General features: G+C 35.8%; 2 protein-coding genes across 3 annotated transcripts; both read right to left on the reverse strand.

Moving 5' to 3' along the window:
* Positions 1-2,126: 2,126 nt before the first annotated feature.
* Positions 2,127-4,455, reverse strand: LOC145131910 (uncharacterized). Its single transcript, XM_079066552.1, has 4 exons — positions 3,430-4,455; positions 3,094-3,343; positions 2,467-3,014; positions 2,127-2,381 (listed from the first exon to the last, which is right to left on the reverse strand). Exons 1-4 carry the CDS (start codon positions 4,453-4,455, stop codon positions 2,127-2,129), a joined length of 2,079 nt encoding a protein of 692 aa, XP_078922678.1.
* A 4,880-nt stretch (positions 4,456-9,335) lies between these two features.
* Positions 9,336-13,297, reverse strand: LOC145133210 (U4/U6 small nuclear ribonucleoprotein Prp31 homolog). 2 transcript variants are annotated; one of them, XM_079068148.1, is made up of 8 exons: positions 13,170-13,297; positions 12,832-12,910; positions 12,533-12,598; positions 11,418-12,448; positions 10,156-10,226; positions 9,941-10,043; positions 9,740-9,815; positions 9,336-9,646 (listed from the first exon to the last, which is right to left on the reverse strand). In XM_079068148.1, the coding sequence occupies exons 2-8, from the start codon at positions 12,832-12,834 to the stop codon at positions 9,539-9,541; spliced, it is 1,458 nt and encodes a 485-aa protein (XP_078924274.1). In that variant the 5' UTR covers positions 12,835-12,910; positions 13,170-13,297; the 3' UTR covers positions 9,336-9,538. The 2 variants fall into 2 exon arrangements, with proteins under 2 accessions (XP_078924274.1, XP_078924270.1); XM_079068144.1 differs by having other exon boundaries at positions 12,832-12,914.
* Between the last annotated feature and the right edge of the window lie 9,461 nt (positions 13,298-22,758).

Genomic DNA, 22,758 nt, shown 5'->3' on the forward strand with positions numbered 1-22,758 from the left:
TAAAAATTGAAATTTTGACAGAAGTTACAAAATAAACCCAAAATGTCAAATATTTTACTTTAAAATTTATCTTTTAGCTCGTTAAATAACTACTTAAAAGTTATATGTTAAAATCTCATTATCATATTTGTGTAAGAGAGTGTTTGATGTGTCTTTTACTGGTAAAACTTTGAGTCTAAATATCACAATTAACCGGGTCTCACTCGGTGATATAGTCTCTAATATGCCTTTTACTGAATCTGGTAAAAAGCTGAGTTCGACTCAATAAGATAGTAAATCAATCAAATTTGACTCAATCAACAACTATAACCAAGTCCTTATATTTTAAATTATATCACAAATGAATTTATGATCCAAAGACAAAATATTAATATCATATAAATGAATGTATCTTATTTTATTTTATTTTTCTTATCTGGTGCCTGTGAACATGAAGCATCCTAGGTAGTGCCCTGCCCACTGCCAAATTTGATATTTAGAAATTGACGCATAAATAAATGAATATATAAATTAAAGATATTAGGAATAGATATATTATAATTTTAAATTGTATTATTTTAATACCGAGACATCTCTGAAGCATCCTTGTATTAGGCAAAATAAATTCTTTCAATTATTTTGGCATATTTTAGAACCAATAATTAAAATTAAGAATAAAGAAGTAAATTGTAGAGAAGACTAAGGAATTCGGAAATTATTGGGTTTGTTATTAAGAACTAAAAACATAATATGTAGACGTGCATTATGGTGGCTATTTTTTACAACTAATAAGTATATAATTATAATTATATGTATATACACAAATATCCGTGTTTACGTCGAGGTGTAAATAATAAACAAGTATATTAATAAAGAACTATGTAACTTGACTCAAACTCAGACAATCGATCAGTAAAAAGTAAATAGAATTATTAAAATCACAATGACATTTTGTGGTTGCTAAGCCTCAGAAAAATTTCAAAATACATATGTATTGCTTTTATTATCTAAAATGTATACATTATCTTTTAACAAGTTAAACAAATAAAAAATGGCTATAAATAGAAAAAACATCATAAATGGTCCCTGTGTTTTCCCAGATTCTGAAGTTTAGTCCCCATGGTTTAAAAATCTCATAAATGGTCCCTGTGCTTTTAAAACTTTTGACAGATGGTCCTTATCCCTCACACCGTTAGAACCCCACCGTTAACCCTTATTTCATTAAAATAATATAAGAGCAAATCGGTCTTTTCGCCTGTGCCCTCTTCTTTATAACCAAATGCATGTCTATATTTTGAAAACCCTTCTCGCACCCACCCTCTTCTACTGTCACTCTACTGTGCATCCAATTGCAAAACGATTTTTGCGAGTGTCGAAGATGGCGATTTGTAGATGTGGAATGGAAACAACGAAGTTGACCTCATGGACGGATCGTAACCCAGGAAGGCAATTTTTTGAATTGTTCAAGATGTGGGTTCGTAAGGTGGGTTGACCCTCCGATGTGTGCAAGGGCAGTGGTGGTGATTCCAGGTTTGATAAGATCAATGAATCGATTGGAAGAGAGGGTTGCGATTGCAAGTGCATAACTTTGGAACTACCAGCTGATGTTGTTCTGTTCATGGATGTTTTTTTTTTTTTGGTTTTATTTTAACCAGTAAGGATTTGGATGGTAATAGGATGGGGGTTTTTGGTTTCTTTTGTACGCATCTAACTAGTTCAGGGGGTTTTGGATTGTGATGGAATGGGTATTTTTGGTTTCATTTTGTTGTATGAAGTGTAACACATTAAGTTAATGGAAATGATGATTATGTATTTTGTTATAAATCAGTGGGTTTGATGTGCATTTTCGTATGATACATTGTTATAACTGCATCTTGCAAATGGTTAGGAATGGTATTTCAAATCTACATTGTTATACATGCATCTTTTTGAGAAAGGTTTGGAGAGGGTAATTCATAAGCAAAATGTTGATAAAATCATTACAAGTCTATGTTTAACCCATACAAACATGAGACTTACTTTCAACATACTTACTGATGGAAGGTCTTAACCCATACAAACATTACAAAAGACCTAATTACCATAATTTAAACAACCAAACCATAATTTAAGTTTCAAAAGACCTAACTACCCAAACATCCAACTAACTACTTAACAGAATCGCCTAAATTACCCTTTCCCTTTCCTTGTGTCTTCCCCTTTGCCTGTGTCTTCCCTTTTCCTTGTGTCTTCCCCTTTGATCCAACTTCACCAATGCCTCCCTGCCCTTTACATGTTCTGGAATTGTGCCCCTTGTTATGACACTTTGAACAAGTGACTGCAAGAAATTTCCTGCTCAATTTAGTGGTTTGGCTGTTGGGCTCATCAACACCTCTCCTTCTCTTCTTTTTTGGCCTCCCAACCTACACATATGCATTTATTATATTTAAAACATTAACATACATGCTGGCATTAAAAGTACATATCTAATCTAGTTGACATAACAACCTGTGTGTGATGTTTTGGTGGAGTTAAAGTGAATGGACAATCACTTTTTGGCCACATTGAACGACCATTTATTGGATCAATTTTGTTCAGATACATGGCTCTCCATGTTGATAACTTATAGCAAGGATGGACCCAATCCTCAACATCATGGGCATCTTCTCCATTTTCAATTTTGTTCCATATAGCAGAAACAGCATGCCTACATGGAAAACCTGTAATCTCCCAGAACCTACAAGTGCAATTTCTTTCATTTAGGTTCACCACATACTGATCCTGCCATGTGCTTGCAACTTGGTACTTTCCTGCCCCATTATACTTAGCTACATACTTTGCTGCTTGAGTCTTAATCTCCTCTAAAATTATAGTTGCAGTATTACTTAGTTCGCCTTGACACTTATCTATTTCCTTTTGCACAACACACAATCTCTTCATGAGATACTCTCTAATATACTCTAAGCAGGTGATGATTGGTTTATCCCTACCTTCCTCTATCTTAGCATTGAATACCTCACAAAGATTATTCAACAAACAATCAGTGTGTGCCCTACCTGTGAAAAACATATTCAAAAAGAGAAATTACAAATTTTATATTAAAACATAAAACTCAACAACTTCTAAATGACATACCACTGAAGTGATATTTAGACCATGTCTCTGCAGGAATCTTACACAACCAAGCAGGAGCTTCATCATTCATTTTCTTCAACTCATCCATTGCATATTTAAAGTGATTTAATGTTGTTTCTCTACCACATTCCCAAACCAAGTCACTCAACTCTTTTCCTTTCCATTGTTTCTTCAAATTCTCCTGAATATGCCTCAAACAAAACCTATGTTCTGCATTGGGGAATACCTTTGCAACTGCTGGTATTATCCCCTTAACAAATGCAAATACAGTCAGTTTCATTTATAAAAATAGAAAGTAAGGTACACTATCATGAGAAATAATTAGGTAAAACATACCTTTTGTCTATCAGAAATGAAGGTAAAATTTGAATTTGCTCCCAATTCCAAGTCTTCTCCTAACAGTTCCATGAACCAGGTCCAAGAACTAGTTGTCTCAGCCTCTACCACTGCATATGCTACAGGGTATATTCCATTATTTGAGTCTAGACCCACAGCAGTTAGTACCTGCCCAGGAAATGGGCCTTTCAAGAATGTACCATCAACTCCCAGGAAATCCCTTAACCCAGCTTTGAATCCCAACTTCAATGCACCTAGACATACATATATTCTTCTAAAAGTTCTTGTAGTAGTCGACAAGCATGGTTCAGGATACACATCTATCCTAACAGTTGAACCAGGATTAGTGTTTAGCAGTTCCAAAGCATAATCCCTCAGATACCCATATTGAAGTTGGTAGTCCCCACTAATCACACGTTCAGCCATTTGCTTTGCCCTACCAACCTTTTGAACTGACATACCAAGCTCCAACTTCTTACACAACTCCTCGTGTAAAGCTTTGATTGGAATTTTAGGGTTACTCTGAATTTGTGGGACAATTAAGTTTGCTAAATATTTGGAAGTACAAGCTTTAATTGATCTTGTCTGCAAACATTTATGGACATCATGTACTGTTTTCACCAACCATTCCTTATTCTCATCTGGCCTCGAGATTTGGACTGCCCAAGGACATTTTCCTTTTTTACTAATCACATTTTTGCCCTTGCACTTTACCTTACTTCTTGTTGATGGCCCACCACATTCAACTGTTTCAGTAGATTGTCCCTTGCACTTTACCTTACTTCTAGTTGATGGCCCACCACATTGAACTGTTTCAGTATATTGGCCCACAACACCTCCACATTTGACCCTTATCCTGATTTTATCATTTTTTGCTAAGTATAGGGACCTCCTTGTATTTACAGCATGTGCATGCATGTAGTCCACAACTTCCTTCTTTGTTTTGAAACACTGCCCCACCCTATATGGTTTTAAATGGATCTCCCCATGTGAGCATGGAGTTGACCTACTCAACTCCTTAAGCATTTTTGTCCTTTCATCTTCATAAAATCCTGCATACTGATAATCATCACTTTAAATAACTTCCAACTCTTCATCAACTATGTCATTCCCTATACTTTCGGTTTGCTTATTTAAAATTCCATGTTCATCTACATCCACAACACTTTGGAATTCACTCATGTCTACATCCACATCAAATTGCAAGTTAGACTCATGTACAATGTAGTCACTATCATCAGAATCATCTCCACTATAATCAAAACCATCTTCATTCTGACTATAGAAAGCATCTCCACTGTCATCACTTACCATGCCCTCTAGAATTTCCATTTCTACTTGATTGTCTTCACCATTTGGTACACTGTACTCAGCATCAAAGTCAGCATAAGTTGAATAATCATCTGTAAATGCTTCAAATTCATCGAGTCTTACACTTTGGTGTCCATCAATATCTTCACAAATTGGTTCCTCTGCAAGATTGCCTAAATTACCCTTACACACTTCTTCTATGTGGCCCATGATCAATCCTTCATTCACATCAATGACATTACTTCGTTGGCTAACTTGAGACATAACATATGGAACAATAGTCTTTGAATGATCCTGACTTTCATCCATATCTATTACCTGTGACTGGTCAACAACATGGTTGGCAGGGTGGTCTAACTCAAGCTTTTTACTACACGATCCTACTTCTCTTCTACAAGGTTTTTTTCTATTAAGTTCCAGTGACACACTCTCAGGTTCCAGTTCCTGAATAACAACTTTGGAAGGAGACTTAAAATAACTAGCTACCCTAGTCTGACCAATTTCAATATAGACCTTTACAAGTCTGTGCTTAGGGACATACGAAACCAATTTAAGAACATCTTGGTCATTACCTAAAGGCAATAACCCGTAGTCTAAGGGAAATTCAGGGATACAGAAATGGTAGTAAAGAGTTTGTTCACCTTTGTACCCTAATTCTCGAACCATGTCATCGAGTTCATGAACTGAAAATAAATCAGTGTCAACGTCATCTACGTATGATACAATACCATCGACATATTTCCTTCCAGGTGACTTGGTGAAGACACCACTATAGTGTATCTTCAACGTGAAATAGTTATCATATCCCTCTGCAAACACAAAAATAGAAAGGGTAAAGAAGATGATTTATCTTCACGAATACATTCAAGGAAAACAAAAACTTAAGTTTTTTTTATGAAAAATCTTACCGTATCTCGATTGCAAGTCCTTCAAGCACGCATTTTTTTCACGCAAACACCATATTGACAGAACCATTGTCCTTTGGTGCTGTGTAAACCCTAAACCCCAATTTCGTTTCTTGGATAAGAGTGATCTGTTGAAGACGAAGTCACTGTACTCTTGGGAGATGAAGAGTGTTTGGGAGTTGACGTGAAGAAGACAGTGGCATAATCATTTCCCTTAATAAAGAAGAGGGCACAGGCGAAAAGACCGATTTGCCCTTATATTATTTTAATGAAATAAGGGTTAACGGTGGGGTTCTAACGGTGTGAGGGATAAGGACCACCTGTCAAAAGTTTTGAAAGCACAGAGACCATTTATGAGATTTTTAAACCACGGGGACTAAACTTCAGAATCTGGAAAAACACAGGGACCATTTATGATGTTTTTTCCTATAAATATATTGAGATGACTATGTCATTATTAGCTATGTATTTTTTTTTCAATGATATTCAATATATATATATATATATATATATATATATATATATATATATATATATATATAATAAAACAAAAATGTTCACAAATCAACATACCCACCATAAACACTCTAAAATGAAGTTGACTTTTAGAGTGGAATTATGTTTGAATCCTCACAAACTTCAATTTTGGATAACCTACTACCATAAACACTCAACTTGTTTCCGTGTTTCAGCAAATAAAAGAAAACAAAAACAAAGGAAATAAGTAAGAGAAAAAAAAAGAGAAAAAAAAATTGTATTTTATGTTGACAAAAATAAAAAATAATTTTTTTTCTTTTCTCTTTAAAACCTCCCAAATTAAAAGGGAAAGTTATCCTTCCATTTCCTTCTAATTTTTTTCATTAAAAACGTAAAAAACTTACGTCTTGTTTCTAAGTTTTTTTGTAAATTCATTAAAGGAAAATTTTGACAGAAAGAAAGGGAGGTGAAGGAAAATATTAATTATTCCATGTTCCCGAGTTCGAAGGAAATGAAAAGAAATGAAAAGAAAATATTAAGTTTTTGTGTTCCCGAGTTAGGAGGAAAAAGAAAATAAAACTTAAAATTTTCCTTCCCCTCACTTTCTTCCCAAATCCGCCCAATTTGGGAGGAAAATTTGGAAGGAAAATATGACTCCAAAATCCTTCCCCTCCCCTCACTTTCCTTCCATTAATGAAACTCGGGAACACGAATTTCCTTCGACACCCCTCACTTTCCCTCCGTATCCTCCCATTTCTCTCCTTAAGTACAACTCGAGAACAAGGCGTTAGGGATACCACTTTTTTCCTTTTCTTTTTTATTTCCATCAATTTCGTTCATTTCCTCTTCTAATTTTTTTCATCAAAAAACTTAGCGTGCGTTTAGTTGCGGAAAAATTGACCGTTTTCCGGAAAAATTTTCCAAGAAAAATGAGAATTTTGAAAACGCGTTTAGTTCGTCAATTTTTCTAAATTTTTCACGGAAAATGAAAATTTTCAGTTTTCTAAAATTATAAAGAAGTTGGAAATTTTTGGAAAACCAATAATCATTGTTTTCCATAATTTTCTAATTTCAAAATTTTTCTAAAATATAAACACACACACTCCCACCCCACCCACCTCTACCTACCACCCACCTTAACACCCCCCCCCCCCCAACACCCACCCCCCGACACACACACATACATACCCACCCCCACACACATACACACACACATATATACCCACCCACACACACACACACCCACCTACCCACAAACACACACACATACATACTCATCCACCCCCCACCCACCCACACACACACCCACAAACACACACACATACCCACCCACACCCATACCCCCACAAACACATGCACACACACCCATCCCCACCCCCACAAACACACACACACACACCCACACACACACACAAACCCCCACCTACCCCCACCCTCACAAACACACACACAAACTCACACCTACCCCCACAAACACACACACACCCACCCCACCCCCATAAACACACACAAACACACACTCGCACACTCACCCACCCACCACCACTACCACAATCACCGACCTACCATCACCATCACCACCACCACCACCACTAACCCATCACTAGCACCGCTGCCGCCATCACCACCACTGACACAATTGCCGCCGCCACCACCACCGTCTGTCATCACCACCACCGTTGCCGACCCGCTACCGCTACCGCCACCGCCACCACCCACACCCTATCACCGCCACCGCCACCGTCGCCGACCCACTACCCCCACCACCACCACCACTAACCCATCACTAGTACCACCACCGCCGCCGCCGCCATCACCACCACCGCCTGTCATCACCACCACAGTTGCCGACCCGCTACCGCCACCGCCCCCACCCACACCCTACCACCGCTATTGTTTTCTAAAAATGAAAACCGATAGAAAAATAAACATCTAAACACGTTTTCTAATTTTCTAAAACTGAAAATGAAAAATGAATAAGTTTTAACTAAACGCGTTTTCTAAATTTTTCAATGAAAAATGAAAACGGAAAACGAAAACGGAAAACGAAAACCGAAAAGGGAAAACAAAAAACGGAAAATGAAAACTGTTTTTCCGTAACTAAACGCAACCTTAGGGATACCAAATTTTTTCCTTCCTTTTTTATGCGGAAACAAAGTGTAAATTAAAGTTAACACAGTTTTCTGAAACCTAATTTATTTTACCCCATATTTTACCGGTTTAATATGTTCAATTGTTCGTAAGTTCATTGACTTTTAATAAAACCACTTCTTATTTCAAGTCAGCAAGAGAATGGTCTTATATTTCGGACCAATATTCCGACGTAGGAAGTTCAGTCATTTGTGGTCCAAAAAATATAGGTTGCCTATCGGCCCAATCAAGCCTAACAAGTCAAATACTAATCCACCAATCTTTTCTTCTCTTCATTTTTTGGTTTTTTTTTATTTTTTTTTTATATATGACATCATAGTAGTTTTAAACTATATAAAGACCTAATGCCAAATATAGCTATTTTTCGTAAAGGTTTTTCTTAAAATTATCAAAAAAATAGAGATTTTTGATGAATATAGTATACCATGCATTTCGTAGGCACCCCACAAAATACTTATGGGAAGTGCAAAGTGAGCCCAACACGACGCCATTTCAACATTTTGCGATTGTCCAAAATGCGAATGTCCACTGTCAAATGAGCTGAAAGAGGAAAATATCTGTATGACTGTAGTCACTATTCACATAAGTTTTTAAATTCTTTGTACTTTTAATTATTTAAAAGTTTTTCCTATGCAAATACTTCATATTCTCGGATATAACTTGTCATCTTATGCAAATACTTCATATTATAGTCATTTGTTTAAATCCTAGATGACAAGTTTAACAGTTTCTTCAAAAAATACCAACTTTCACAAACAAAAGGTAGTTAGATTTTTTTCAAAAAAGAAATAGCTATGATTATAATAAATATTTGAAGTCTATCCAAATACCTAAAATACTACAACAAAAATGAAAAGAGAAATTAAATATCCTCCTACTCTTTGTTTCTACATATCCTCCTATCCAATGAAATGATGACATGTATAACATTTAATGTTCATTTAATGAAATTTAATGATATTTTAAGATACTAATATGACACATGTTATCATTTAAATGGGTAGGAGGATTAATAGGTTCAAAAGGTAGGAGGATATTTAATTTCTCAAATGAAAAAGTTCATTGAAAAATATACTATTCAAGATTTGCATAAAAGGGCAACAACATAAATTCCCTACAACACAAAATTTCCCTAAACCTTTTTCACGTTCAAAACTCTGTAATATCATATCATATACTCCTATTCCCCTTTAACCATATGATTCAAAACGACATGAAAAACCATTTAAAAACACATTACAAGATATTATGCATTTGAAGCTCATTCACGTCCTCTTGATCTTTGAAAAAGTTCCTGTTTCTGAAAAATACGTGCTCTGTGTTCCACTCCCAAGTCTATTAGCATCTGCCTGTGGATCTATAAGATCAATCCCCTGAAAAAAAAAAACAAATTTTCAATTATAAGTTATTCTTATAATTTATAACCATAAGATGATTTAGGGTAAAAAGGGAAATAAACCAAAAACCTGAACAGGTGTGAAAGCTAAACTTGACGTCAATCCAGAGGTAGCCCCACCACTACTATATTGTTTATCTTTGCCCCTGAACAAAAGTTCAAATTCAAACATATCCATAACAACTTACATTACACGATTTTCAATAAAATTAAAAGAAAAATGAAAATGAAATAATTAAAATTAAAAAAAAAAAAAAAAAAAAAAGCGTACTTTTTGGCAACTTTAGCAGCGAGTTTGCTTTGACCAACTGAAACACGAAGCTTCCCGTTTCCAGCTTGACCAAGCATACCGTATCCTTCTCCTAGTCCATCACCTATTATGAAACAAAATAGTATCCAATTTTAATTAATAAAAAAATTAAAAAAATAGAATGTGTATGTTAAAGATAGGGTGAGAGTGAAATTATTTTAATAAAATATTTTTACCTAATGAGCTCTCTTCAGGCACTCCAAATTGCATTCTGTTTGCCAGTTTCCTCATGTCTGTGATTGCATATCTGGTAAAAAAAAAAGTAAAAAATCATAAATAATGATAATAAAGAAAGGATGAAGAAGAAAACAGCAAAACTAGGTCCTCTATCTTGTAATTAACCCAAATAAGCTTATACTAAAAAAAAATTCTCTGGTTATTTAGAGAAAATAAAACCATAAATTAAAAGAAGTCATGAAATTTTGAAAAAGTTTTGTGTCATAACCTTTTGGGTTAATCTCTTAAAAAGACCTTATATTTTGTGTTTTTTCCGGATTCAACCTCAACGTTATTTTTTTCCTGAAATAGACTTTGCGTTTTTTCATTTTTTTTTTATCTGGCCCTTTTAGTCATTTTTTTCTGAATAAAACCTGTAAAATGTGAGGGGTTTTTCGGAAACAGTTAGAAGGTTGAGGGTTTTTTCGGAAAAAATGAAAAAATACAAGGTCTTTTTCAAGAAAAAAAAATCGAGGTTTAATCTAGAAAAAAAACACAAATATAAGGTCTTTTATAAGATTGACCCTATTTTTTTTTAAATAAAAAATGAGTTAGATTCCAGTTTTCCTGAAAAAAGAAAGAAAGAAAGAAAGAAACATCCCCTTCCCTTATGGAATGAAAGGAATCAAATTCCTTCAGAAATGATCCATTCCATTCCATCAGGCAAAACACAGACAAATTTTGTTCAAACCAACGGAATGAACCATTCCATTCCATTCCTAATTCCATCATACCAAACACTACCCAATTTTCTACTTTTACAATACTACTCACTATTTACTTCAATACAATATTATTATATTATTAAGAGTAAATTACACGAATGGTCCCTATGGTTTAGGGTAATTTGCACATTTGGTCCCTAACTTATTTTTTTTTTAACTCGGAAGGTCCCTATTGTTTGTTTTTGTTACGTGCATGGTCCTTGTCTTACCAATAAAGACTATTTTGCCCTTGACTTTGTAATTTCTTTAAATAAACACACCCCCAACCCCACCCCCGTCACCTTACCTTACCTACCCCACCATTTTTCCCTATTTAAATAATAGTCTTTTTAGGTAAGACATGCACCAAGCGCGTAACAAAAACAAACAGTAGGGACCTTCCGAGTTAAAAAAACAAGTTAGGGACCAAGCACGCAAATTACCCCAAACCATAAGGACCAGTCGTGTAATTTACTCTTATATTAACCCACACATAAATAAATTATAAAATTACATACCTCTCCTTCATTTTCCTCAATCGTCTCCCACCTCTTTTCTTTTTAGGTTCAGAATCCGGAACAGGAAGTGGCTTAGGTTGCTTAGCTGGCGGTGGTTCTTGCCACTTTTCAATCTTCTTCCTAATCTCTTCCCTATACATTCTCCCTTGTTTCCCAGACGGGTCCCCCCTAATCGAGTCAACTCGCGCAGCAAGAGTTGACTTTGCAGCCAAAAGTCTACACGCCCTCATCTTTAATCCAGGAGGTGTAGTCTGAAAAACCTCAGTTTGCTCAATATACCCAACTCTAAACTGAGAAGTAGCAGTTGAAAATCCCGCCAAATTCTTCTTTTTAGCACCTAAAAGCTGCACATTACAAGCTGGCATTTTCGCAAGTGATGTCAGCCCGCCAGCTGTCCCCATGAGCTTCGCAGCAACTGCACTTCCAACAATGGCGGAAAGATTCGGTGCAATGTAACCCATTCTACTCTCTACAAAATCTAGAACTTTCTTTTTTGAGGCGTCTAATGTAAGGGCTCGATCACATGCTTCGATTGTTTTTTGGAGGGTATTTTCGGGAAGTGGTTTCCCACTTGTGGTGGAGGCTGTGACTGAAACAACCATGATTATGGCTGAAGGGAGAAGTCCTTCTAAGTCAACTAGGGTTAAGTCAACTTCATTTCCGATTTTTTTGACTACACGTGCGTAATCGATTGGGTGATGAACGAGGGATTCGAGTTCGGGAAATTTTAATCGGTATTTATCGCGTATAAAATTGTGGATTATGACAATTTCGTTTTCTATGTCGACTGATAATGTGTTGCATTCGACTATTAGTTGGTATTCTGGATCGTCTTCTAGAACCATGGATTGGTTTGACATGTCTGACCCTTTTTCAAGGGCGTTTTCGACTTTTTTCATGATGTCTGTGTAACGTTGGGTTTTCTGTAGCTTTGAGACATTGTCTAAGTCATCGTAGTTGAGGGCTTCTATATCGGCTATGTCTTTATTCACATCTTCTTCCATGTTTTCTGCATCCACGTTTTCTTCATCCTGTTGAATAGAAAATAAATTGTAAATAAACAAGAGTTTTTAACTTTTACATGATATTAAGATAAAACGTATGTTTATGTTCACCAGGTTCTCATTATCATTGTCGGATAGATCCTCAAGATCTGCAAGAAAAGAATCTTCAAGGTTTGCCTGGAAAAAAGAAAAAGAATAAATTTCTGTTATGAACAGATTAAGATTTTGGTAACATATGCAAGAAATTTCCTGTTGTGTTTCCACTCTATTTGATTCAAGCTGTAATCATATGTGGAAGCACATATTGTTGCTCATTGAATGTAGATTAAACCAAGAAACACACAAGGACTTGCGTACATAAAGATTAAAAGGCATGAAAAATGAATAAGAGTGTTTCAGAGAATCCATACCATTATTTTGTGGAGACGTGTAGCTCGGATATCAGAAACAAAGGCAGAAACTCGGATACTTGAAGTGTTCTTCTTCACTCTATCTACAATTAAATGCATAAAACTGTAAATAGCAGAAAGAATCACCACTCGATAGTCGATTCCCTTTACCATTCCAATGTAAAGCAATATCTTACGTGGAATGTGATGAGGATTTGAAACGAGAAATAATACATAATTAAAGTAACCTAAATGAAAAGATTTGTTATTCACAATTTCAATTCCATCGAACAATCTAGGGTTTCAACATTCAATTCTTGAAATAGTACTAACCAATAAAAAGTAAACTGAAAACTTACATATACGATACAACTTGAAAGGAGGTGAAGCGATTGACGGACGGAAGTGGAACACGGAGCAATGATCGTGAATCGTCCTGGCAAGCAGAGACGGCGAGAGTTCTGTTATCTCGACTGGTTGGGGTGGAAGCGAATGAGTTACCTTGCTTCTTTTACGATTTTCCATTTATATATTATACTCCGATAATTACCACTAACTTTATACAATAAAATGACATTTGTTTTTACTTTGTATTTAATGTTTCATTAAATACATAATTTGTTAGGTAATAATGAAAGGTTATTTTAGTAAAAATATTATTTATTTTTAGAAGTTGACTATTATTTTGGAACAAACCAAAAAAGAAAGATAGACTATAATTTTGAGACGGAGGAGTATTTTAAAGATTCCAAAATTACCATAACCTTTATATCTATACTTGTATTAGTTTATAACCTACTTCATAGTATTTATACTAGCTTATAATCGTGGGAACTACCGTTATAAAATTAAAATTGATATATAAATCAAAAAATTTAGAAAATTAAATTGTTAAAATAAATATATATTATAATTTATTTTTCGTGACGTTGAAAAATCTCAAAATCTACTACATTAATATTTCTTGAATTTCTTGAAAATGTAAACATAGTAAGTGTAACAAAATTTGTTAAATATCCCTTAATCGGGGGATAGGCACGGTAGGTAATATTGACATATTTTTGACATATTTTTTTGACATATAATTTATGAGTATTTATAAGTATGAGTTGTAAATTGAATTTCAAATTGGAGAACCAAAACAATGACATGTGGCGTCATATTGATTTAATAGCTTGACACATGACAGAATAAGATTAACCCTATTTATTTATTAGACAGGGAGATTTATATATTTATATAATAAAAACGTAAATGTGTTTTCTCACCCAAATTATTTCTTATCAGTTTTTTTTTCATATCGTTTTTTTAGACAAAACAACAAAAATAGTTTCTATGATATGTATTTTTTTCTGAGGTTTAGTTAAAACTCGATTTTTTTTGGTTTCATGTTTTTTTGAGTTAGTTTTGTTGCGGATTTGATCCATTAGTAAACTGAAATGACTATAATACTCTTGGGGTATTTATTTTCCATTTTTCTTTCAATTTTTTAAATGTAATAATTATTTATTTATTTAAACAATTAAAAATAATAGCCCCCCTCCTCTCTCTCTCACTCATTGTGATCATCGTTCACATAATTTCAGTCCAGTATACTGAACTTGAACTCCATCGGTGCAATCCCAGCTTGGAATCTCATCTAAATGACTATGATTCCTAATCAAACACAAATCGAATTAACCATTTTTTATTGCTCTTCACATTTACAGGTTTACATATTCAACAAGATGTCTGGCCAGACCCAACGTTTGAATGTCGTTCGTACTGTCACAGTTAGGCCTAGCAATGGAGCAGGTTTTGACCCTGATCTGATCCAAACCCTTAAGAATTATATGGGTTAGCATAGTTTTTGATCCGTTTAACCGTTAACGACCCGTACCCGCTAACCATTTTATTAGAAGGGTCGGGTATGGATCATCATCGATCCGATCCATTTATAACCCGCCCCGTATAAATTTTAGAAATATACATTGTATTTTATCATGTTTAAAGTTTAATTTTAATTATAATCGAAAGTCCAAAGGAAAAAAGCCAAAGGGCAAACTATTTTTACATAGGACTTGAGGAGTCAACTTCTACTAGATGGTTTATTAACAATAATCATGATATCATTTCATTAATATTTCATCAAGTCATCACTAATTTCATTTATAAATCAATAAAATCATTATCAACCGGAAGAAAGTTTGCAATTGCTATTCTCTATCACCGCCTTCGACATTCAAAAATCAATCGGAAGTGTTACTACAATAGAAAATTTAATTCCAATCGAAAGTCCTCGAGTATGTAATGCGTTTTCTAAATAAACATTTTTTGTTTGATTATTCAAAAAACCTATGGGTTATGGGGCGGGTTTGGATGTCTGTTGATTCGGTGGATAAGGTATCACAACTAGGAATTTTGATGCTTTGTAAACAAATAACAAGGATAACATTGTAACTAAAACATGAAAGCATGAATGATGCTTATTCAATGACAACAAATTCCATCAAACACTCCATACAAACGCTCAAATAGTCTACAAAAGGTTGGGAACCCTAGAAACCCTGGTTTAAGTCCAATATGGACTAGGATTTCCTTATTGGGCCTAATGGGCCAATAAACTTCCAATGTGACTATTTTGGGCTTAGAACTCTTAAATGGGCTCTCATTGGACCCACTCTCATGAGACTTAACCTTTTTGGGCCTTATAAGCCTAAAATGGGCTAGTTTATCCTTAATGGGCCTTATTGGGCCATAACAAATCCAATTAGCTTTAATGGACACAAATTTATTCTTTTATGCAAGATTGGGCCGTGATCTACTCCAAAGGCCCAATGGGCCGAAAACCATCAATTTGGGCTTCACATTATGGAACTCAAACACTAAGGCCCAAATCTTTTCTCTTCCTTCTCTCTCTCGGCCCAAGTAGAAAACAAAAAAAAGAAAAAGATGTAAATGGGGAGGGTTGACTTTGGAGGTGTCACCTCCTTATTACACCCCATATCTCCATATATGGACCAACATGCATCCATGTAAGTCATTTCACCTCTCTCTTCCCCTTCTCTTTTTCTTCTTCGGCCGAGAACACAAGGAGAACACACACACCACTTCAAACTTCTTCCAAACTCTCTTAAGCATTCTCTTCCTTCTCACTCCAAAATCTCGAGGTTTTGCTTGTGTAACAAGAGGATTTTCAAGAGAATATCATCATTTCTTGGTAAGTTATACATATCCAAGGATTTCATAACTCTTTCTCATGTTAGATCCTTTCTCTTAAACATTTGTCGTAATCATACTCCTAGAATCACCTCAAGTTCGAGATCCACATCAAGGTGTTGCTAGGACCAAAAGTCTTCTTCATACCTCCTTCAAAACCGAAACAACTAAGCAAGGTGAGTTCATACCCCCTTATTTTTGGTTTTTACTTGATTTTGGGGGGAGAATACAAGTATTATGTGATGATCTATGTGTGTTTGCATGCTATATGTGAATTCTTTAGTTTTTGGTTGTGATAATATGAAATAGTTGTTATATTTCGAGATCTATAACAAAAAGGGTGAAATAATTATGATCAAGAACTTAATACACAACATACATCATGGATCTAAGGGTCTTTAAGTTTAAAAGGTGAAAAACAAAACCAAAAGAACCTTACAAGTGTCATTTTCGCAAAAATAACAAAGATTGGGTATAAATTGTAAATTGTCGGTTTTATGAGGGTTACAAGTTGTTTATTTGTATAAAAGCTGATTTTTATGAAAATAACACTTTTCAAAGGGTCAAAAACATAAATTTTAGCTTAATGGGCTTAAAAGTGGGCCTAATGGGTTTTGGGCCCAAAGTTGCGAAAAATGAGACTTAGAGGGGCTGAATTGGAAAACTTAACAAACTATGGGTCTAAAATGTAAATAAACTTTTTCAGGGGTTAAAAATGAGTTTATTACCAAATTTGGACTAAAAATGCGAAGTTTTTTATTTTGGGGTCAAAATTGTAAAACTTATGGAAATTGGGCCAAAAATGTAACTTTTTTGCAAATGAAGGCTGGAAATGACAAATGCAATAGTTTTGGACTGAAATTACTATTCAAATAAAGTTTGGGTGGAAAATGTCAATAAAAATGTTTTTAAGGACCAAAAATGTAAATTTTCGTAAAAAGGGACTAAAACTGTCATTTTTATAGAAAAAGGTGCCATAATGGTTAATCTAAATGTTTTTGGGCCAAATAAGCGATTATAACTTTTGGGGTTAAAAATATAAAGTTTATAACGCATAGTTTTAAAAATATATATGCATATAATAAAAACTTCGTTATAAAACAAACGTTAAAATGTTTCGTTATTGCGAATAAACATTTAACATACCACGAATACCAACAATACGGACTTAAACTCGATAAAACATAAGCGATTCAAAAGTTGGGCTCAATTACCTTCTATATGTGCTATTGGGCCTTTGTGGCCCAATATCATGTTTATTGGGCCCGATATATTCATACATGTTTATTGGGCTTTCTGTGACCCAATCACATGCCTAAGGGACCCTCAATGGCTTTTACATGTTATTGGGCCTCAGTGGCCCATTGACATTGCTAGTAAGGTCCAAATCAAACATATGCATGATGGGCCAACGTGCCCGTCTCATACTCGACAGCCTATAATATCATACATGATTAGTGGGCATCTGCTGTCCTCTTCTCTTCGTCTATTAGGCTTATCTCTGTTATTCAAGTAAACATAAATTTTGGTTGATAAACAAGGTTATTCAAATTCAGTTGGATTTAGTGGGAAATAACGGGTGACACTATTAAGTGTCGGTCGTAGTCTGTAGTTATAACCAGAGTCTCCTGGAGGGAGAGCGAGAGTTTGTGTATAGATCTATACGGGGGTGACTCCCCCACACCTAAGCTGTTCGCTACAGTTAGACTCGGCCAGTCTAGGGTGACAAAATCTTAAGATCAATTCCGGCGTTCGCTCGAATGCCAAGACAGACGAACTAGTCATTATTATGCATGGTTATAACGACTCACATCGAGATCCAACACCATCTAAGTAATCAAGGGAAAACATATTCATTCGTTGTGACGATACAATAACATAAAACTATCATACTATTTATATCGGAAAATATCGGGTTTTTCGGGGGAACAACATTATTCACTCCTATACACAACAACTATAATACGATAATCAATTTTGAATAACAATCACTTTCACTTGTTTTTGAAATCACATACACATGCACTTATGGGATCATCGCATCTTTTCGCAAACAGTTTTTGTACAGAAAATATCGGATTTTCTAGGTTTTACAACGATACAAACAAGTTTTATATCAAACATGCTTATGAACTCACCAACATTATATATGTTGACGTTTTCAAAATAACTTGTATTCTCAGGTAACAAATAAGCCGAAGAACAATACCAAGTGTGTTAGGATGTTATGTTTTGGAAAAATGCTCAAACAATTTATGTTACTGATGTGTAATGTTTAAACAATGTACTTAATGTGAACAATGTCAGTTGTACTATGTAATGTTGGTAATGTATGTGATGTTCATGTATATTCATTGTGATGATATTTCAATTTAAGTCACGCGAGCCCTCGGACGTTTCCGCTGTCTGGTTCGGGGGTGTGACATAAGGGTATGGGTTTGATTATTCAAAACCCTGCGGGTTACGGAGCGGGTTTGGATTGGATTTTGAAATTTATTAAACGGGTTTGGATCAAGGTCGAATCGCTCCAAACCCACCCCATTGCCAGGTCTAGTCACAGTGCTTGGAGTTGTAAACCCGTCTTGTAGGAGCAACTAGAGGCCGGGCTCTTCTACAAAAGAAAAGCAATGCTATAACAGTCCAATTCAAAGTCATACTTAAAAAAATCGTCACAACAAAAGAAATAATGGGAGTTGTAATGAAAAATGTTGCTTTCCTTCTACTATAAATTGGTAAACTTGTTGAAGAACCGTGGAATTGAACCATTTAGATGATTTCCTACAAGATTGAACACCTGGAGATTTGTAGCATCCGAAACCTTGAGGTACTTAATCTTTTTAAAGTTTTGATATTTGGAGGAGGCTCACGTCGTGAGCCATATTGGTCATAACGTGAGAATGACCATTGATTGTTTGACCCGTGTTCATGACGCTCACGAAGTAAGGCATAGATCTCACGACGTGATCCAGGTCTGATGACCCTAAACCCTAATTTTCGAGTATATAATGGAATGAGAGGGCTAGGATCGCCCATCCTCAGCCTCTCTCAGTCTCTAGCCCATGAAAAACCCTGATTTCGACCTCCTTGAGTCCTTGAGCCATTGTTGGTGATTTTGGAGAGCTTACTTGGAGTTTTTGGTCACTTGAAGTGGAAGGAAGCTCTTGTGGTGGTTCATCTTGGCAAGCTAGACTCTCCCTTTTGGATTTGTTGAGCTTGTGAGCATTTGTAAGTCATATAGCTCCTATTTTTTTTTTTGCCTTAAGCATGCTAGATCTAAGCTTTGTCTCCTTTCTTTTCATGGTTGGGTGTTTTAACATGCATGAGGTCCATAAAGTTGGCAACTTTATGGATCATTGGGACATTTTCTATATGAGAGTCTTTGGATCTAAGTTTTGGTGTAGGGTTTGGACTCCAAGCTTGAGTCTTGATCTTAATACCCTTCTTTTGACCTAGCTAGTGTTTAAGTCATGCATTGGACATGCATGACTGAAAAGCTACAATTTTTATGGTCCCTAGGGTCGAAGAAGGTATCCTGGAAAGTCCCAAAGTATGCCTTAACGAATTAGGAGCTTAATGCTCAAAGTTGGTATGAGCATATCTCACGACATGAGAAATGGAACCTCGCGACGTGAGCTACGCGACTGTCCTGATATGAGAATCATGTTGGCGAGTGAAGCTGAGTCGACTCACGGAGTAAGTCGGGTCGAGTCTGTTCTCACAATGTGGGCCTTAGTGGCCACGACATGACGACGAGCTAAGGAGTAAATTTGACCATTGACCCTAGGAGTTGACTTTTGACCTGAGTTGACTTTCAGTCAGCTCTTGGTGCTGAAGGGAAAAAACTAAGGTTTGTCTTGTGCGATTATCTAGGTGTGGAGTAGCACCTGTGTAGCTGTTAGAGCTGACGATAGTAGTTGACTTCCGATCGAGAGGTGAGTCTTCCTTCGCAGTAGCCATGGGTTGAAGGTACCAAGGCCGGCCCACTAGTTATGTTATAACATGATTATTGTTTTTCTGATAATTGTCAGTCATGTTGTATTTATATGATGATTCGGTGATCATTGTTATGATATTATGTGGTAGTAGTAGGGGTGAAATAGACCCGGTATCCGGTTGAAATAGATCGAAGGGGTAGGCCAACACCCATATATGCTTGTCAGTATCCGGTTGAAATAGACCAAAGGGCTAGGCCAGCACCCATATATGCTTGGCAGTATCCGGTTGAAATAGACCGAAGGGGCAGACCAGCACCCAAATATACTTGACACTATGTTTGTTCGGTATGTTTGTATAGTATGTGGTATGTTGGGAGAACTCACTAAGCTTTGTGCTTATAGTTTTTATTTTATGTTTTAGGTACCTCTAGTGCGAAGGGGAAGGGCCCAGCTTGATCGCACCGCATCACTCTATGTTTTCCGCAATTAGTGATTTTGGGATTTTTACTCTAATGATATGTTACAATATAACTCTTTTGAATATTTGGTTTCAATTTCTTATGAACTGAATGATTTTAAAAACAAAAGTTCTATCTGTATTTTTGGGATGTTACAAGATTCTTCAAATTGGATAACGAATTGGGTATTTATCCAAATATCTGATTAAACCTAAGGTTAAGAACCCTAAGGTTTTCCAAATCTCTGAAATTGGAGTTTTAATTCCAATTGAGCATGTTCCCTTCGAGATCAATCACTTCCATCTTCTTCATACCCCAAATTTCATCAGGAATTTCACCACTTAAAGTCATTGAATGGGAGCGATAAGATTGGAAGTTCTGAAAGCTTTGAGATAGCATTTGACAACCTACCCATCAATTTCGTATTATGACCCACATAGTTTTTCGTGATTCTAAATCCATATAGTTGAAATTGGTCATATTCATTACAACTGAAAGAGTCTGAATTACCTCCACCAATGATATTAAGAGCTGCAACCCGATAATCCAACCTGCATGAGACTCCGACCCATGAACAAAGATCTAAATAGCTTTTCTCTCCAGCTTGCAAGCACTCCCGACGGGTCGGAAACGAAGCTCTTTAACTCCAGCAGTGCCGATTTGTCCAAATCATTGTCAAAAATGGCTTAGGAACTAAAAGAAGTGATGAAGACCCAGCGAAGTAACAAGAGCTTTAAGGGTTTTTTTGATACATGAAAAGTAATCCTTTATCAATCCGAAGTGAAGTCAATTCCAAAGTGTGAAGTGTTCCGAGATGAAGCAAATTCCAAAGTGAAGACCAGTCCGAGATGCATCTTTTATTACCTGCTATCTGAGTCTGTAATGTACATTAAATATTCCTAGTACTACCTTATCCTTTAGTCGTTGTTTTATTGTACAGTACAAGAGACAAGATCAACAGAGGTGGTTGTGTCAGTCTGTTGATCTTCAGTTGTCTTTTAGTTCATGCACTTTAGCATATTTGTCTTTTTGTCATTCCTTGTCTATTTAAGGAATTATAACCTTAGTGTTAAGCACGCATGAGTGCTACATTCTCTTTCACATCAATACTAAGAATCATTCAGTCAAATCATTCTCATTGTTCTCAAAATCACTTTACATTGTTGATACTTATTTTTAGGTATTTGAGCACCTTGTTGAACTTCTAATTTCAAGAGAATAATGGTTTACCAGACTTGACTGGACTCAAATATTAGCATCATACATTAATCTTAAGTTAATTCAAGGTTTGAGTTCTCAAACCTTTTCCGTGCTTCAGAGTAATGTATCTCTGAAGAAAATGAAGCTCTATCATTTGTTTGACGAACTACAAGGTCATGAATCCAATGTTGCTCAAACGTTGCGAGAACTCTCAGGAGGTCATCTCGCTTTAGTAAGCTCTGTCAATCCGCTGATTCCGAATCCATCTATTCGGATCCTTTTGGAGTCGTCCCACCTGTTCAACCTACTTGACCCACTCAACCTGTTGCAAATATTCCTCCGATTCCGAACTATCTGTACGATGTAGAACTTGATTCAGAGGTGGTGATTCTGAACTTCGTTTCCAGCAAGAGTTTGCACTTTTATCTATGAAGTACAGACGTCCTTGGAACCCCAATCAAAAACCACCTCAGAACCGATTTCAAGCTCATCACCAAAGAAATCCTCAACCTTACCCTAAACCCAATGAAAATCCACCTGCATATCAACCCAACATTCTAAATCACCCCTCGGAACCTCAAGAAGTTCCGAAACTAATCAAACCCAAGATTGTATGTCACAAATGTGGTCTCGGAAACCACTTTGCAAAGGACTGTTTGGATGAAATTCCACAAAACCAAAGGTAAAAGACTCTGCCTATTATGCTCGTAGAGCACACGAACTTGCTAAAAGTGAAAAGGCTTTGGTTACCACGGTTTCAAGGAATATTGATGGGTATTGGTCGTTCGGTGACGAGGGTGAAGAAAAATCTGCAAGGAATTTGTGTCTAGTGGCTCGAAAATCAAATGAATGTGATGAAGGTTATTGGTCTTCTGGTTTGAAATATGATGATGACGATGCTGAACCAAACTACTACTACATGGCAACAAACGATCCACCTGGCCGAAGCATCATCCAACAGTTAAAATCTATGATTACTGATAATAACTTTGATTTGACTATTTGTGAACTTTATCTAACTCAAATTCAGTCATATATGGAAATTATTCATAGAGCCTATGAGTCTACCATAGAAGTTAGTGAAAAGTTGGATAGCGAGTTGACTCGTCTTAGATTACGTTTTGAAAACCGCAAGCTTAAGACTGAATCATTAGAGA

This window comes from Lactuca virosa, chromosome 8 (genome assembly GCF_052849685.1).
Source record: "Lactuca virosa cultivar CGN04683 chromosome 8, Lactuca_virosa_CGN04683_v6, whole genome shotgun sequence".
Classification (NCBI taxonomy): Eukaryota; Viridiplantae; Streptophyta; class Magnoliopsida; order Asterales; family Asteraceae; genus Lactuca; species Lactuca virosa.